General features: G+C 45.1%; 1 protein-coding gene across 1 annotated transcript; it reads left to right on the forward strand.

Annotated features, from left to right (window-relative positions):
* The first annotated feature begins 6,701 nt into the window (after positions 1–6,701).
* Positions 6,702–12,481, forward strand: HEBP1 (heme binding protein 1). The gene is made up of 4 exons (XM_066550038.1): positions 6,702–6,861; positions 6,969–7,107; positions 8,595–8,775; positions 10,103–12,481. The coding sequence occupies exons 1-4, from the start codon at positions 6,784–6,786 to the stop codon at positions 10,272–10,274; spliced, it is 570 nt and encodes a 189-aa protein (XP_066406135.1). The 5' UTR covers positions 6,702–6,783; the 3' UTR covers positions 10,275–12,481.
* Positions 12,482–19,268: the final 6,787 nt, after the last annotated feature.

Consider the following 19,268-nt stretch of genomic DNA (forward strand, 5'->3'; position numbering starts at 1 on the left):
GCCTGCTTCTCACATGAGCCCTTCCATCACTGTGACTACAGATGACCAAAATCATCACTAAACCCCATGAACTTGGCAATGCATTTTTTCTGTTTGCTATGTGCAATATGTGCATAATGGATATTTTCAGCCAATTTCTAGCAGAACAGCTGTTCATGACTTTTTTTTTTAATTAAAGTACCAGATTCAACACTGAGGGACTAATTTATTAGGAAAGAATAACAAATCAGCATGAGTAAGCTGTAGAGAGACTATCTATCCTCTTAGTTTTAGAGATGGTACTTGCCCAGGAGGGCTTGTAGGTTAGGGCTGGCTTGGGAATGATGGTAAACTTGAAAGAAAACAAGGAGTTGGGTAAGTGTTCACATCAGTTCATATACATGTCCTGTCAACTCTGCAGCTTTGCTCAGGAGGAACTGACCCCGTGACACCAGGGCAAGGTGGAGATTGTACATGGGGTTTGGAGTTACCTTTGAGGCTCCATCAATGGGCAGCATCTAAGATATTGCCACTGGTTAGTGATCAAAAAGAACTTTTTTTTTTTTATTCTGGCCACCATGGGACACTTGATAATTTGTTCAATGGTTGTTTACCTTGTTTCTCCAAAATACAGAGTAGGGATGCAGTGATTTTCCCACTCTGTAGTACCTCCTTCTGACACTGCTAGAACAATTGTAACCATAACTGTGTTGCTATCCCAACACAGCTACCTAGGAAGCAAAGCTACTTCCCCAGCTGCTGCTGGTTGATGAAGTATCTCAGTACTACTCTGTTGCTTGAAAAGGAAGTAAAGTTCATACCTGAGAAAAAGAAAAGTCCCTCTGCTTCTGTAAAACCTATTCTGAGCAACTTGAACAACATTTTAAATAAAAACATCACCAAAGAGAAATTTGGTGTTGTGATGACAGATGGGAAGTGGAGAAAGAGAAGAAAAAAGAAATAAAGCACTTAGCAAGACATTTTGTCTCCACAGAGACAGGGGGAAGTCAAGATCCTACAACGACCATCATGGTGACTCCTCCTCTTTTCCTCCTCTTCATCCTTTTGCCCTGCAGTAAATCTCAGGAGGACTTTCTGGACCAGCATCAGAAATGGAACTACAGAGAAGGCGGTAGGAGGTCACAGTGGTGGTTCAGCATGGGAGGTGTTCAGTAACTCAGAGATGCAGATTCACTTATTTTGTCCTTGGAGTGGGATAGACAATGCTCATTCATGACTGCTCTTTCTTGATTCCTGGGTAGCTGATGGAGACTTCTGGAGAAAAAATGCTTTTAGAAATAATCAGCTGGGGAATCCAGTGACAGCAGAAACTCTAGGCACCTGGAGGCAGAGAATTACACTGTGAGAGTTAGCTCCTTTTTAATTTAGATCCTCCATGTGTTTAATATTTGGCATTTCATCACAACTGAGTTGTGATGGGGAACGGAATCAAACTCAGAGCACTGGCTTGTATTTCCTTGTGCTGACACATTTCTTTTCCTCTCTTCCATGGACATCCTGCTAACCTAGCTGACAAGGTCAACATCGAAGGTGTTCACAGCATTACTCAAACCCTCGAGAAATGGGGAAATGACATCTTCTGGCAAATGAAGCATACCCTGCTGAACAACCCAAATGCTCTCCTGCCTGAGTTCTCCAGGTAATTCTTCTCATCTGGAGGTAGGATTCAGTCCTCTCCTGGGTGTCCTTCCCTGAGCAGGATTCATCTTCTAAAAGATGAATTTTCATATTTCTCAATTGGGGGGAAATAAAACATTATCTCAGTACCTCTGATTAGTAAACTGAATACTCTGCTAACTATTTATCGTGAAACACTCTCAACTGCCATCACTGTATTACAAGAATCTTCCTAAAGAAATTGCCCTTGGCAGCTCACACTTGTGAGAGCAGGCTGGAAAAAATGAATTGGTCTACAAATCCACACATGGGCTTGGCCACAGATCAGAGAAAAGAAGCTGATTTGGTCTGTGATGTTTATTTCAGTCTCTAACACCTTGATCTGAGAAAGCTATTCACTAGTTCATGTCATCCTATTCCCCCTTTGCATTGCTGGAGATATTAACTGTTGAACAAACTCATAAAATTTAATTCAATCTCATATTTCCAGAAAGAGAGTAGGAAAGGCTGGGAAAGAAAGAGAGGAAAAAGGAATATTGGGAATTACTAGAAAACTAATATAATTTAAATCAGAATTGTTCCTAAAGCAAGTAAAGTGGTTGTCTTCCATAACTAATTGTTCTCTTTAGAAAACAAGAAAAAAAAGTTTGCAAATGTTACACATTGAACCAGTTGAAGAGGAAAGATTAGAAGGAAAAAAGGCATTGGGCAGGTGGTCACACGGTATCTGTACAAATCAGGGTTTTGGGAGGATACATCATAGATTGTACATTGGCCTTGGGCATCAAGTGGATTTCTCCCTGGCTGCATGGTGGCTGTTGCTAGCATAGAATTCATCACAACTTTCCCACTGAGAGTACTGAAATTCATTGGTGCCTCAGATTATCAGGGATGATATTAAGTCCTGTATTTGGAAAGTTCTAACTTTAGTCCAGGAATATGTGATGAGGGTATCCTGCCCTATATCCTGTACTGGGCTTTGAATTATGTGTTTTCTGGCAAGGACACAGACTGGTCCATTAGAAATGTTGAGGACTAACAGTACTCCATGGGAACCACTGGCCTAGCCTCCAGGTGTACTCCTAGTTAATTATTACTAATTAAAATAAAGTGGTGGAAAGACCATGTTGCTCATGCTGGTCCTGAAGCTTGTGCTTTCCAGGGTTCAGATGGGGGCCCTCAGATGAACTCCCATCACTGAAGAGCAGAGTAGCTTTGAAACATTTTTAATGATTGCAACTCTTCCATCGTCAAGGGCCCTTACCCAGCAAGAAACAAAGGTCATGGTAAATTACTTTGCATGCTCAGAAATACTCCCTAAACCGAGTTATTCTTCTGTATTACTCCTGTTGCAGTCTCCGCCCCGTCTCTGCAGCTGTGGACAACCTTGTGAGGGAAGTCCAGTCGATAAGGAAAAGGCTGGAAGAACTGAACGAACGTCTCAATGTCATCAGCAAAACTGTCCTTCCCCTTCGACTGAATGCTCTGCAGAGCCAGAGGCGTGGAAATACTCAGCTGAGGAGACTCCCAACACACAGGAGAAGGTTATATGCTCGCAGGAGACCTCAGAGCAGACCTCAGAGCACTTAATTCTCTACCAGAAAAAAAGGGAAATATTTTTTTTTTTCATCTGCTTAAGCCTTTCTCAATGGGACATTGCTGGAGAGAAAGAAAGTAAAGCACACACACAAGTCAGCTTTGCTAAGGAGACCAGAACTTCTGCATTTTGTTGCTGCTTTAGGTCAGTAGGCAAAACCTGACCCTGTTCTTTAATGATGGCTGTTTTGTGTCCCAAGCAAAAAAAAGTTGACAAGCTCAGTCTACTTGAGCATGAATACCTTTATTCTATACAGGCATTCTTTCTGCTTACCAGAGGAAGGTCTTTCTATAAAGATCAGGTGAATTTCTCTCTCTGCCCTATTTTTAAAGCACTCTATCTGAAACAGCTGGGGAATTTGAACTTTGAAAGTGCTGGACAACTGATGAATGCAGAAAGATGGATTAGTGCTTGGCACTTCCAGCTGGGCAGGGAGAGGAAGTTATGTTTCAAAATATTGCCTTAACCTATTGTCCATGTTCATATGTTCAGAAGGTGAGTAGGGCTGGATAACCTTGGTCTGTACACCACGACTCAACACTGAAGATATATCAGTTGCTAGGGACCAAATATGAACCTTCTGCAAAGAGTCTTTTTCTAGCTACCTGGAACTGTGCACTCAGAATGGTGTTACTCAGTAGATATGTTCAGAATTTCCAGCACTCTGAAACACACTGAACTGATTTTTGCCAAGACCCATGGAAACCAGGGGATTTTAAAATTGTTTTTCAAAACTATTTAGATACCTAATGGCAAAGATAGGTGTCTGGAAGGATTTTCCAAAATAGCTTAAGAGACTCTTCAGCCCCCAAAATCACAGTTAATAATTCAATTGGTGTCTAGTTCACAGAGTATTTTCTCCACATGCCAGCATTGACCTCCAGACATTTCCCACCATCCTTTAGCACAATTAATATCTGTAGAAAATTAACAACCATACTCTACAAAGACTTTGGTCCCTCAGGGATTACCCAGAATACCCTGCCTTCAGCTTGTCTTTGCCTGTGTCTTCCTGACAATAAAGCTGGTGATTAAAAAAAGAGTGCATGAATCAAATTATGCACTGAATGGAGGACAGACTGGCCTTGCCCTTCAGGTCTCTAAAGATAAATCCAATACAGAGATTTCCATTCAGCACTGCAGTCAACTGTGTGCAAGAAATGTGTTGAAACATAAGAAAGAGAGTCAGAGAGGAAAAGAAACAGGTTGTCTTTAAGGTCTGGATGAAGCAATTTATGAGAACACAAATAAAGAATGGATTATGTCTAAATGATTGTGGGGGTGTCTGGCATGTCAGTTGTTTTGAAAACACTCTCCAGTCACAGTGAGGATGCAGACTAGCAATTTAAGGATTCCCAAAGCCTGAGTTTATGGAAAGAAATTCAGTGACAATACAATAACCTCCAAAAGGAAAGGGGTAAAAACTAGTTTCATATGAAATCTTTCAGAATGGACCAGAAGAATTAACACAGTAAGAATTTTAGCTGCAGCCTGGGAGTTAGTTGAGTGGGGGAGGTATGAGACAATCTGGTAAATAATTCCTGGATGTAAGTTCTCTGAGTTTCAGAAAATAACAAAACTCAAACTTGGCCCTCTTTGGCTTCTGCTTGGGAACTTGAAACGCTGCTTAGCTAGAGAAGAGAAAAATCAAGACTCTGAAAAGGCTGATAAAAGGATACAGTTGTGCCTTTGTTGAAGTTGTCATCATAATTTCTCAGGAAATGTAGAGCATTTTGATCCCAGAATATATTTACATAAATTACAAGGAATAACAGGAGAGAAAGGCCCCTAACTTCTTGTTATTCTGCATTCAGAGTTTCAAGGCTGTCCTGTAGCAACAGCTGCATCCTTGCACAGACTGCTGATCCCTCCAAGGGATGCTTTGCTTGGGGCTGTAGGGACTGCTGGTTATTTTGGCCTGTCTGGAGGAAGAGTACAACATAAATGTTAGCTTTCAGGGTTGTATTTTAGACACAAGCATTTTATCAGGCAACCTGAAGCTGTATAAATTGAGGACTACTTGAAACACAAAGATAAGACTTCCCTAAGTCCCTGAAGTTACAGATGGCTGGTGGTGGGAGGCCAGACCAGATCATTGCATAGTTTTACTTTACACCTAAATGTCCACCACCAGCTTCTGCCAGAGACAGAGGACAGAGCAAGGTGGACCCCCAGTCTAACCCAGTCCACGTATTCCTATGCTGATATGTGCAAGTTTGTAGTCTTGGCAAAACCTCCTCAGCACAATGGAAAAAGTCACCATCTACTTTAAAAGAGAACAAATAAGCTGCAGCATGCAATGTGTATTACAATTCTCCAATTTCTTGCATAATGGTGAATAAACAAAGTAATATAAATGGTTAATAAATTACTAATCTGTGACCTTGTCACCAGTGACAGCAGCCCCGTCATTCACTCTGTGAAAGCCCATGCCGGGCTCCAGCCCAGCTCCCTGACCTGAACACAGCCTGTTTGATGAGATAACAGCCAGCTTCTTTCTGCACAACCCTTTCTCTAGACTGAAAAGTTTTAGTGTCTTATTTATCTTATAATTTTATTCTTTGCTCTTTAAGAGTGTAGGAAGCTTATGCACCAGCCTACTTCTGCACTGTTCACTTTCTATATGAGGAGGCAGCAGTCCAGCTGAGCAACTTGAGATGCCTCTGTCCCATCTGCCTGGGGAAGCTGGCCTGACCCATGGGACTGATTCCCAGGGACTGGTATTTGATTTCTGCTTCTGCTAACCTCTTCTTAAAAGATCCTGGGTAAGGCACTTTCTCTAGCTGGCACTTGGCCTTAGACTTGGCTTATACAACAAAAAACCACTTGTCACAAGGTGTCTAAGTCTTCTGTGCATATAAATGTATCCAGCTACAGAAGCCATATAAGCTCTCTGCAATGTTCATTTACATGTATTTCTGGGAAAGGATCTGGACAGAACGTTTAAACAGAGGCTGACCAGTTGGGTGGTCAGTGGAGGGAGATCAAGTATCATTAGGAATTTCTAAAATCTACCCTTCACCTAAAGCTTACAATATCCAGCAACCAGACCTACTCCTTAAAAAACAACTATGTTCCCCTTATTTCTGTTTATTTTTAAAAAACCACAAAAGACCGAAAAAACAAGAGGTTATGATTTTGCAACTCCAGGACCATGGTGCCCTTCCTTCCACGCTAGGCATAACACACTTTGCCAGGACTTCCCTTTTCCTGTACCTCATTCCTTTCATATCCCCTCTCACATTTCCTGTCTCCCAGAGATGAATACCATCTGTTCCCGCACTTCATGACTCCTCACACTTCTCGGTGCCCTCCACACTTCGCCCTCCGGGACGGCCGCTCCCGGTGCCCCCGCACGGCCCCGGTCCCGCGGCCCCGGGCGCGCCCCAGGGGCGATGGCCGCGCTGCGGGCGGGGCGGCTCCGGCCCTCCCACCTCCTCCGAGCGGGGCCGAGCCGAGCCGGCAGGGGCAGGGCCGAGCCCAGCGGGGCAGAGCCGAGCCCAGCGGGGCAGAGCCGAGCCGAGCGGGGCAGAGCCGAGCCCAGCGGGGCAGAGCCGAGCCGCGACATCATGCTGGGCATGGTGAAGAACTCGCTGCTGAGCACGGTGGAGGCATGGCCCCACCGCCTGCTGAGCAAGGGCGAGAAGGTCTGTGCCGGGCGGGTCTGCGCTAAGGCGCTGCGAGGGAAAGCGGGGATCGGCCCCGGGCAGCGCGTTCCTCCTGGCAGCGCCTCCATCCCCATCTCCTTCCCCAGGATCAGGTCAGCTACGAGGAGAGGACGTACGAGGGCGGGAAGTTCGCGGCGGTGGAGCTGGTGGGGAAGCCGTTCGACGAAGCCTCGAAGGAAGGGGCAGTGAAGCTCCTCAAGTACGTCGGAGGGAGCAACGACAAGGGTGAGGATGCTGCCTGCCCCGCAGGGCTTGGCGGGTGTTGGTGGTTGAGGCTTGGTGAAAGCGGGATGGATGGAGGCAATGGCACTGCAGGCCCGCCTGGCTTGTGGATCCTGGCACGGGGAGTCTTTGATGGGGATGGCCCCTCACTGATAAAACTAAATTTGCAACAGGCTAAGTCATGCCCAGCCAGCTCATTCTATGAATCCGCTTATAACCCGTCTCTGTTTCAGGATGAAATCTCAAAAATTATTTGTTTAAACAGGAATGAGTTACCTTGCAGCTGGGATAACATGAGGACAGGCAGACAGGTATCCATCACAGCTCCCTGGGTGAGCAGTAGCTGATGAAATCCAGGATATCTGGGACACTTCAGTTCTATGATGTGCCCTTGTGGGCAGTGAAATAACAGTTACGACCTTGATATTTTATCTGGCTATTTTTATTCGTGAAAGGGTAATGAACAATGAGCTTCCTTTTTAATGGTATATTTTAATGTTTTATGGCAGTGCTTCCAGGTGATTGCTTCTAATTCTCACCTTACTAAAATGTGCACGTTTTAACCGTTCATAGCAGGAGAAGACTACAGAGTAGCTCTGAGGCATATACATGTTCTCAAATACCTTTCTCCAGCATCTAGTAGAGGGATTAATGTAGTCTCTATAGAGTAGGAGGTGGATGCAGTGGGAAATGGTATTTGCAGTAACATTTTCGGAAAGTGATGATTGCTGTTGCGGTAGTAGAAGGGGTGCCTTCTATAACATGTGAAACAAACACAGGTATGACATCAAAGGAAAATAAATGAGAAAGATGGCTTGAGCTCTGCTGTTTTTATGGCTGCCTGGTCATGAGGTTTAGAGGTTCCCTACTGCTGCAAGAAGAGTGAAGAAAACTGGTCTTCAGTGCCATGTGGTACTTCTTGGTGGTAATGAGTAGGAAAAAACCTTGCTGTTCCTGGAGTGTGGAAAGCATGGACAGTCCTGCTGAAAGCCATAACAGCACTGAGGTTTGGGGCACTGGGACTTGTAGGATGTCTGGAAGCATTTGGGAGGTTTTAAGAGAAGGCTTCTGTCACCCCGTATTGGCTGTAGACTCATGACTAAGTGCAGATAGTATTAATTTAAATGCTGATATAGGTTTATACAGGCCACTAGCCTGCTCTGGAGCTACAGATCCTGCCGTCTTTCAACTGATTTGTCAGAAGAATAGAGTGTCTAATAGAGCCACAAACGCAGCACCATTAATAAAAAGCATTCCAGAGGTCAGTTGGAACCCTTTTTTCCCAAGCTTCTGGTGTGGACAGGGAGCTTGGCCCAAGCAGAAGCCTGATGATGGCTGTCCTGCTTCCTCAGAGGAGCCCTCTCCTGACAAGGAGTTTGTTCATATGAGGAATTTTCCAAAACTAAAATTAGCTTTTGTGAATTCCCTGTTAATTTTGTGAGTTCCTGAGAGCATAGACTTCTTTAGTAATGTTGGTGTGTCTGTTTCAGGGGTTGGAATGGGCATGACTGCTCCTGTCTCCATCACTGCTTTTCCTGCTGAAGATGGCTCCTTTCAGCAGAAGGTGAAAGTCTCTCTGAGGATCCCGAGCCAGTTTCAAGACAGTCCTCCATGTCCTACTGATGAAAGCATTAAGATTGAAGAAAGACAGGGAATGACCATTTATTCCACGTAAGGAATGCATCCTGGGATCTCCAGTCTCAAGTGATGAGGTCTTTAGGGTGCTCTGATGAGCAGTGTTTGTTTTACCAGGTGACTTGCTGTACAAGGGTGCATGTGGCAAAAGGAGATGGAGGAGTATGTCTAGACTAAAGACAGGTGTCTTCAAAAAAATGTCCCTTCTTACCCCTGGTCATGCTGCACTGATGTGAAATATGGATTTTTTTTTCCATTGGGTAAACAAGCATGGAGGCTAGCCCTGAAAGATACTGTCCCATTTCTATTGCATGAATCTATTGTTTTTCCCACTTTCTGGGAAAGTCATTATGCATGTTCTTTGGTGCAGTTCACAAACTGTCCACTGAAACCTCATTCAGATGGACTCATACCAGACTCCACCATGGAAACAAGCAGCTGCTGCATTGCTTCAAGTCACCTTTGAATGTTTTGGGGTGTTGACTGACAGCCTGGACTCAAACTAGCATCACAATAGCAATAAGCCTTTCACCTTGTCTTTACCCTTTGGAGGTTCCCTGCCTACTTTCTTGAACTATTTTGGCTGACTCTAACTGACTTCTTTCTTGCCTCCAACTGCTGCTTGGCCTTTGCTCTGGGTGTGGGCCACTTCTGCAATATCAGCCTGTTTTGTCTCAAATTTCAGCCCTGAGGGAGGGTGATGAGGTGTGGGCTGCCTTGGAAACAGTTCCTGTTGGTGGGAGGTCAACATAAACCGGACCCATTTCAGTCCACCCCTTTTAAATGGCATTGTGTTCTGTAATTGCCAATTGTGTGTTCCTACCTCTCCTTTTCCTTGGGCTAGCTCGAGTTTGGCTTTCCTTCATGATCTTTCCAGCAGATGGTTCTTCACACCACAGTGAGCATGGTTGTTGACAGCATTGGTGGGGATTGTAGGCTGAGCTGTCTTGGAGATAACCTTGTATTTTAGAAAGTTGTTTCTCTGATATGGTGCTGATTCACAGGGCAGGGCCATTCTGCTGGCTGACATACATGGGGCTGTTTGGGGGGGATTCCTTCGGGGCCTCCCAATGGATAACTGCCCAGGGACTTTTGTTATTGTGCTTGGTGGACCCAGGTAGATTTTATCTCATGCACTTGTCAAGTTGCTTGTCACCCTTGGCTGTGTCACACATGCGACTTCATCTGTCCCAGATGAAGTGTGCTGCTTCACAATGAACAGTGCACACAAGAGTGAGTGCATGTTGGCAGGGCATGTTGGATCAAAATGCGTGTCTAAATATACTGTGGCTATTTATTGCTGTCTCTCTCTTCCTTCTCTGCTTTTCCAGGACTGCTCAACAGCTCTCTGGTTTCTTTGCAGGCAGTTTGGTGGCTATGCCAAAGAGGCAGATTATGTGAGCTATGCTGCCAAGCTGAAGGCTGCTCTGGGGAGTGATGCTGCCTACCACAAGGATTCCTACCTGTGCAATGGTTATGACCCCCCCATGAAGCCTTACGGACGCCGCAATGAGGTCTGGTTTGTGAAGGAGTGAACATCTGGCTCCCCGTGGTGCTGCCTTGCTCTGATAACCTCCCCACACTATGTTCCTGTCCTCTTTATAAAATAAACTAAGAATTCAACAGAGGCAAAAAACTATCACTGCCTTTTTCCATGCCTATGCCTTAGTCTTTTATGGATCATAAAAGTCATTCTAGAAGAACACTTGCTGACCCTCCTGATGGTCCTGCTCCTTCATTCCAGACCAGGTCCTCAGCCACACAGACTCTCTTGATCTCTCCGTGGCTTGTTTTTATCTCCTTTGTGCTTCCAGAGTTCAGTGCTGAGAAAGCCAAAAGTACTTAATTGGCTGGTGCCTGACAGGAGTCACGTCCAAGTGTAGGCAGACTATTAGTCTCACCTGAGACGGGCAGGGGAACATGACAAAAGTGCATACAGAGACTTTTTTATCTCCTTCAGTTTGCTGCAGCTGTAAAATGCTGCTTTTATCTTTGCCATTCCACAATCAATCTAAAGGCACACGGGCATTGCTGCCAACACAGCATAGAGAAAATAAACATTCTTTACATTAATTCAGAGTGTGCAGAAGATCAGCGCTTCTGTCATCTGTATGAGAAATGCCATTCAGAGAAAGATACAGATTCTGCTTGCAGCTTTCTTTTGTTTGAGGAGAGATGTTTTGGCGTGTGCTCTGTCTTCATCTCAGCTAGCAGCTGGACAGTGTGACCTGGAGACCTCAAGATTGTTTCCTCACCTTCCTATTATTTTTGTGTAACATTTCTTTAAAACTAGCCTATGCAAGGGCCAAAGCAGAAATGTGTGTGGTTATCTAATTGAATTAGAGAAATGAAAGACTGGAAGAAAGCAGATGCTTATTACTTGTGACCTGAGTGTGCATTTGAGGAATGATGAAAATATGGTGAAACTACCGTGGGTGCCAATCTAAAAAACTTTTCTTAAAAGGTGTCAATTTTTGAAGGGCTACTCAGACCAGCTGTTTTCTTTAGAGGAGGAAAAGGAAAACATGGCTGTCCTAGAAAACAGGGATTTGGGTCAAATAATCAGTAGCCTTTTGGAAACTTCAAATACAATTGCAAGTGTGGGTCATGTTTCAGGAAGAGTGGCAATGTTGAAATGTCAGGCATCAAACCAGCATTTTAGCTGTTGGCTCTGCCAGGGACACACCAGAGTGCCCACAGTGGGAGCACTCACCCTGCTGCTGGGTGTGGATAATTCATTACCTGCACTAAAAGAGGTGTGCTCCTCTGGTGGTGAGGTGCCCCATAGTTCATGTGCTTTCCAAAAGCCATTTTCCCCTGGAGCTGAAAGAGACATTTGTCAGCTGGCATTGTGGCTTCTGGCTGCTCAAGTTGTTGCACGTGCTCCTGCTTTCTGAGAACAAATCTCAGCAGGAAAAGGAGAAAACCTGAGGTTTTGATGTGCTTTCCTTTTCTCTCTTGCTGAGCCATATAAGAGCTTTGCTGTGGACTTCATGAGAGTTTCAGTCACCTGTGTGCAAGAGCAGCTAGTTCAGGATGGGTAAAAAGAGCAGATAGCATTTAATTAAGCAAAAAACTAAACAATAATGACAGGGAAAAGCTATTGGCTGTGGTTAGTGATTGCAGTGCAGGGGAGGAAGAATAAAAAGATAAATCAAGACAAAAAATTAGGCCTCTGAAGGAATTTTTGAAACAGCAAATATCCTTTTAAGCTTGTACCTGAATCCAAAGGGACTGTTCATGTCCCAGATTATTTTAACCTGTGTGGGTGAGGAATGGAGGAGTACACTATTGTCCAATTTGTGCCTTCCCAGGTTAGTTTTGGAGCTTTTGTGGATACAGTCTGGCGACCTGTGGTGAATGTCCTTCAATAATCAAAACCATGAAATTTCTCAAAATTTATCTTGTGAAATCTCAGATGCCAGTTATAAACCTGGTATAAACAGAGCTGCAGAGCTCAGCAGCATGGGGGGGGTTCTTTTATAAAGTGCATACCCTCTGAACAGAGAGTGAGAGCTTCAGACCCAAGAGTGAGAGTAAACATCTGTAGGCTCTGCATGTGCAGCCCTGCTATTGGCCTTTTGCACCAGGCAGGCAGGATAGAATTTTGTAAACATTGTTAAATAATGTCAAAGCCTTATGCAAACTGAATTGCCTTTTCTGTACACACAAAGATGCCTGTGTTTTGTCTGCATTTTCTAGTTTTGAGATAAATAAATAAATAATAATATTGTGTTTTACAGCTTCTGTTCTGATCACTGACTTTGTGAACTCAGTGGGAGTAGTTGATTTGCTAGACCGTAGGTTGCCAGTTTTTCTTTCTGTTTGGGGTACTAATCATGTCACAGCATTTATAAACAGTCATAATGCTTTTTCCAATAAATCACTATTTTGGGTATCCTGGCGTGGCCCTGCACTATCTGACTGTGAGAGACAGGAGCTGATGAAATGATCTCCTTCATTTGTTCCAGCCATTGAGAGGCTTTGAGCAATGTCTTTGTGTCAATGTACAAACAAGGGGCCCTCTTACCTGAGGAAAATTATGTGTTCCTGTGGCTGGGGTTCACAGGCAGTGAACAAACACATATAATGTTCAGGCAAATACTGGTGATGATTTTCAACATGATCTATGATCTAGAAATGTTAGACATTTTGTCCCATTGAGGTCCATCTAGCTTGGTGCCGTGTCCCTGTGATGGACAGTAGTGGACACCTGAGACAAGATTACAGGAACAGTGCAACTGTGGGCTCAGAGCTCCTCTAAATATTTCCCTATCTCTAGTATGATGTGGCCCAGGGATTTTTGTAATTGTGCTTGGTGGACCCAGGTAGATTTTATCTCATGGATTTGTCAGGTTGCTTTCTAGAAATCAGATGAAGTTACTATCCATGGCATCCTTTTGTCCTTGGTTATGGAAAGTAGAAACACTCTTTGTCTGAGGGTTTCCAGCAGGCTGTCTCTCTGCTCCTTAGGCAGCGTTTTGATACACCTCTGTCACTGCAAGTGAATGTTTGTTTGGATAGCCAGAGTTGCTGTTGACATTGGAGGATTTCCAGCCACCTCTTTGTGCTGGGGCCAGAAGTCAGAGGTGCGTTCTGGATTTTGACCCGTGGCCAGCATGGCCACAGACACTGTTACATGCAGTGGACTCCTGAGCTGGTGTTAAAATAAAAACATTTTTCTCCTTCCCCTGCAGTATCTCTGAGAAATTGGAGTGCAGCAGATTATCTAGAGACGTCCTTGCTTCTCTTCTGCACCTGTGCAATGTCCTTTTCTGTCTCCAGTGAATGCTGAAATGGAGAGATTTTGGTGCTTTTCTGTCGTTCGACAGGGCACCATGGCATTGCCTGTTGTGTGTTGGTTTAAGAAGACAGTGCCAGGGAACTGAAAGGTGGATGTTTCTCTGTGCTGAGGCCCCTCAGTGCTGCCAGAGGTAACCCTGCTGGGTTGTTGGGATGTGGTGGCTTTGTGCATTACACCCTGCATTGCTGCCCATGGCCCTTTTCCCATCGCCTCATTTGTCAGGGCACTGGAACAGCTCCACAGCTGCCTGTGCTGCCTGCTGGGCTGGACAAGCTCAGCAGGGGAGTGGCCTTGGGAATTATCTCTGCCTCCCAGAGACAGGAGCGCCCTTGCTGCTTATTAGCAGCTGGGCAGGTCCCTCTCAGTGCTATGCAAAGCAGTGGTATGATGGTAATAGGACTGGCCACAGGAAGAGCTGCGTTTCAACAGAGCCAAATTTAAAAGCATAATTTTGATGGGAATTATACACGTGCCATGTAGATTTAGCTGTGCTGGATATACAACCTTCCTAAGCTACTCCACTTGTTAGTGAGGAATTTTCTTGCTGGTATTAACCATGCCAAACCCTATATATATATATATCTATATATATATATATATATATATACACACATGCATATGGGTTAAATGTATGTATATGTGTATGCAGACCAGCTACTTTGATCTATTGTTTGGCTTCTGTAGTCACTGAATAACTCAGTAGAGCGAATGCAGCCCCAGGGTGAACATTTGCAGGCTGAAGTTTTAAGACTGCTAGAATGAGAGCTTTGTTAGCTTCAGAAAGGAATACTTTACTTTGTAGACACATGCTTTAATATATCTAACACTGCATTAAGAGGATGACAGCCCTTATAAAAGAGCTAATTGGTTAAGTTGTCCATATACATCTTGTCAGACTAATAATACTCCAGTCACTTTGAGGGGATGGGTGATCTATGGTGAGTGAGGAAGTAACATCATTATTTCCCCATTTTCATCAATCCCCGTGGCAAAGAGTGTGTGAGCAGCTATTGTGCTTATGGTCACAAATTTTCAGCTTTGCAATGCTGCCCCAAGGCGATGGGTCAGAGCAGGAAGATTGTGGCTCCTAGCTCACATCGTCCCTCCCTATTTAATTACAATAATACTTCTTTTAGAATAGCACTCTGAGCAGCAGCTCTCTTTCTTCTGTGACAACATTTCAGCCACAGTGAGCTAAAAAAGAAATGCATCTCTTTTAACAGGACCATAAGTAGCTTTGGATGTATAACGCCTCTATAAAACTGCTTGGCAACATGATTTATTGGAGTGGGATCAGTGGTAAAAGTGACTTCTCTGACAGTAATGGATGAAACACTTCCAGCATAGCTACTCTGTCTCTGCTTGGTGCCTATGCCAACAGCAGGCTGGTTTTGTCAGCTCATTCATAATCTCTGCTTTGCTCTCAGCAGAATCCGTTGCACAAGACAGGTTTCAGCCGCGGCAGATGCTTTTTTCCTAGTCCTCTGTGGGAGCTGCTGCAGAAGATGGGTCAGTGCAAATGCTGCTTGATTCCTGAGACTCTGTCTGCTTAATTCTGCATCCAGACCCTACACCTAGGTGGGAGTTGGGTGCATGCCACCCCCATACCTCTCACTGCTGCACACCCCCATGAGAGAAATTTGAGTGGCTGGGGTGAAAGGAGCTGAACTGTTCTTACACTGAGTGTGAAGTCTGACTGATCAGCAGCCCAAGGTCCCAAGGGAGTCTTAGATGAATCTTTTGTGCCGTCCCTGTGAGAAGACAGGGTTGAGAAGCCTGAATCTAAGGTGCAGATTTTTAAAAGTACCAGTGGAAGTGAAAGATCCCAGAAACCACATCCTGCAGTATACCATGTGCTGCAGCAGCCTGATGTGCATTGTGACTCGAATGACCTTGGGTGTGTAATGTGTCCCTGGCAGTGTGACTCAACTCTGGGGCTCCTTCTGGTGGGGCAGCAGAGCCCAGCCTGGGCAACTGCACCACCCACCCACCCGTGCCCTGACTTGGAAGCTAGGTGGGTTCTAAGAGAGGTTTGGTTTTGGGATGTGTCTTCTTCAGCCCATGAAAGCAGAGAAGGATTGCCATGGCAACTATTCTCAAGTATTTTTCCAGTGTTTTCCAATCTTATTCATTTTTTCTTATATCCCTAGTGTTTAATTTAAGGCCTTTCCTAATTGGAGTCCAAAAAACCAATTGAAGTGAATTCTCTGATTAGACAAAAAGTTCAGACACCTTCCCACACAACTTGTGAAGTACAAGATCAACAGAATTGAATGTTGCTGTGAGTAAGAGGAGATCTGAAATTTGAAGTGCATTGTACCCAGACAAATGAAATAAATGAAGCCTTTTACTTAAAGCAAAGCATTGAAATAAAAGATAGTGTACAGCATGACAATTTTGGGCACTCCCTTGCTGGTAGATCTTTCTAGGCTGTTTAAACACTGATTATAGACCTTCTCAATCTTCTTTATGACTCAGCTTTGTGAAGGAACATCTTTCAAAATCAACATGTGCTGGCTCATTGAAGTACCTTTAACAAACTGTAGTATTATTTAGTCTGTGTACTTTGAGGGGAATGGTTACTGCAGTGGTGTTTCTTTGGGTAATTACCATGCCTCTCATTTTCCAGCACCTTGCTTCCATTTTTGTGTGTGTTTTGGCTGGGATGGAGTTAATTTTCTTCACAGTAGCTGGTGTGGGGCTGTACTTGGGATTTGTGTGGAAAATTGTGTTGATAATACAGGGTGTATTTGCTATTGCTGAACAATGCTTACACAGAGCCAAGGCCTCTTCTGCTTCTTGTTGCAAGTAGGCCAGGAGTGCACAAGAAGCAGGAGGGGAGAGAGCTGGGACAGCTCACCCCAGCTGATACTCCATTCCATGTGGGGCCACACAGCATATAAAGTGGGGGGAAGAAGGTGGGGGGATGTTTAGAGTGGTGTCATTTTTTTTGCTGAGGAACTGTTCCATGTGATGGGGCCCTGGTGTCCTGAAACTCCTACCTGCCCATAGCAAGTGGTGAACTCATTCTTTGGTTTCCTTTATTTGCAAACAAGGCTTTTGCTTTACCTATTAAACTGTCTCTATCTCAACCCAGGAGTTTTCTCTCTTTAATTCTTCTGCTTCTGTTGCCCATCCGTGTTGTACTGCACTAAATAGTTTATTTAGTAGTTGTTCTGCACTGGGTAATGGGAATTTTGTACTGAGTGTGGTATGTCATTAGATTATTCCCCCTTCCTCATCCCATGGTTTCTCCCCATGCACTCCTTTCTACACCCCTGGCCCCATGGATCCCCTCCCCTCGCCCCTCCCCAATGGCATCCCATTGGCCACGGTCCTCTTTCCCCGCCCCCTTTCCCCTGGGGGATAAAACCCCACTGCAGGTAAAGGTTCGGCCTCTTTCCTGCCTGGGGGGTCGCTGTGGCCAGCAGTGTCCCATCCCAAGCCAATAAACAGGACACTCGCTCCCACATGGGAAGAGCCTTCTCGTCTTTTATCTTCAGTCCATGCAGGTCCGTGTGGGCTTGGGCTCCAGCTAGCCGGACTGGACCCATACAAAGCCCAGAGAACCACGGATTCCTGCACCTCCCCACCAGGGTGGGTGAATCAGCGAGCAGCTGTGAGATGCTTCACTGCTGGCCAGGGTTAAACCATGACACACCTGCACACCCATACCTGTGTGTGGGAGTACCAGGGCTGGAGGGGAAGAAGGAGTGCTGTGGAGGTGTGGGAAGGAGAAGGCTGGTGCCATGGCTGTGCTGTGTGTGGGGAGGGCAGTGTGAGGGTGGTTGAGTGCAGTGTGTCTGGTGCCCCGTGCCTCCCTCACCAGCCCCTTGCCTTGGGGGATTCTGGTGGCAGACTGACGAGCCCCTTTCAACAGGGCTTGTGCTGTGGGGGCTCAGCACAGTTAATCACAGAAGAGGAACCAGAGATTCCTCCCAGCTCCTCCAGCCCTGCCTTGAGACAGACTACATCTCCTCCCTACAGCAGGGCCCAGGGAGCAAAGATCTCCCTGGAAATTCCCTGCCTGACTCTCCTCATGCTGCGTTGCCATCTGCTTTGCACAAGACTCGGGTATACGCCTTTGTAAAAGCAATGCTCTTCCTCTGAGGACATCTTTGGCACTGCTTCCCTGGAGGGGTGAAATCCTGAGGCACAAAGTGCAGCTGGGACTGTTCTGAGCACTCCTCCCTGTCCCAGGGCAGGGAGGGAAACAGAAATGACAATTTTATGAGATACTGTGTCTTGGGAACCTGGTCTACAACACCCTCCAGTTGGAAACCTGCCCAGCTGATTGCAAAATGATGAAAGCAGTCCTGCAGGTTTTGATCCAAATGGGGTAACAGGGCCTGGAGCAAATAGAGGTGGGAAAAATGGGTGTAGTTTCAAGCACACAGGGTGCCCAGGCGTGGTTTTGTTCCTCCCAGGTGTATTTGTTAATCTGCCCGTGTGCTGACCCCAGCGTAGCTTCGCGCCACAGCTCTCCCATCTCGCTGGGCGTGGCAGTGGCACGGTGGCACTGCTCACACGTGGGGTGGGCAGTGCCCTTTCCCCACTTTGCCCTCAGGTGCTCGAGTGGTTTGTATCAGCTTCTGAGGGGCTGCACAGGACATCTCTCTGAATCCAGGAATGAAGGCCAGATCTTGAGCCAGGGGAGTCGTTTGGCTGGAGACAGCTCTCCACAGAGCTGGTTTGTTCACAGGCAACAGGAGTTCATCTATTTTTCATCATGATGATGCTATTTCTGAATAAGAGAGAAAAATGCAGGCTTATTTCTGAAGCATATGATTTCGGTTTTGGCCTTTAAAGATTTGTTTATTTTGAAAGGAAGCCCAGAATGCACATAATGTAGCAAAAAACTGCAGATACAGACAGGGATTTTTGTTTCACCTTTCAAGTTACTCCCACTCCTGATGGTGGGGCAGTAACATTTGAAAAAGCTTTGGATGTTTTTCCTTTATTTGGAAAGAAACAAATGAAAATAACGATCCTGAAGCAATACTGAAGGCACCTGCTCCCAGATAACTCTGCTGAAAGCAGCAAGGCACAACCAGGCACCCCCGGGAGATGAGGAAAATATCCTGGGAACTGCCACCATGACAGAGTTTCCGTGTGACTGCAGTGCCTGCTCCTGGGACATGTAGCAAGGGGATGAATACGAGCTCCCCAGACAGTCCTGATGGGAAGGTAAGCACAATTGTTTTCTGAAATGTTTGATCCCATAATCCACAAATCCCTTTATCATAAATAGCCTTTCAAATTGTGTGGCAAACTCTTCTGGACTGATTCCAGCTCCTGAATTATGAGAAGCTAAAAATGGTGTCTATTCCCATGGCTATAGACAGAGAGATGCTACTCAGCAACAAATGCACCACCAAGTGCCTTAAAAATAGCCCCTGTGGAATTATTCAGTGTTTGGGACTTGTCATTTCATAGGGGTAAAAATGGATTCATTTTGGCACAAAATATGCATAATATGTATCCACAGCTTTATAAATAGCATTTATAAAATTATGTGTATAATTTTATATTAAATTGATGCTGAGCAAAGAGACAAAACAATCAACAGGAACTTAACACAAGTTTTGTTCTTAGATAATTGTAAGACTTTTTTCTTAGAAATGCAGGTGTCAAAAGAGACCTTTCTCCCTTCACCTCTCCTTCCTCTCTTTCTTTAAGACAGCCTTAGGGAAAAAACTTGAAATTTCTGCCATTATGGCAAATG

This window comes from Molothrus aeneus, chromosome 5, assembly GCF_037042795.1.
Source record: "Molothrus aeneus isolate 106 chromosome 5, BPBGC_Maene_1.0, whole genome shotgun sequence".
Lineage (NCBI taxonomy): Eukaryota > Metazoa > Chordata > Aves > Passeriformes > Icteridae > Molothrus > Molothrus aeneus.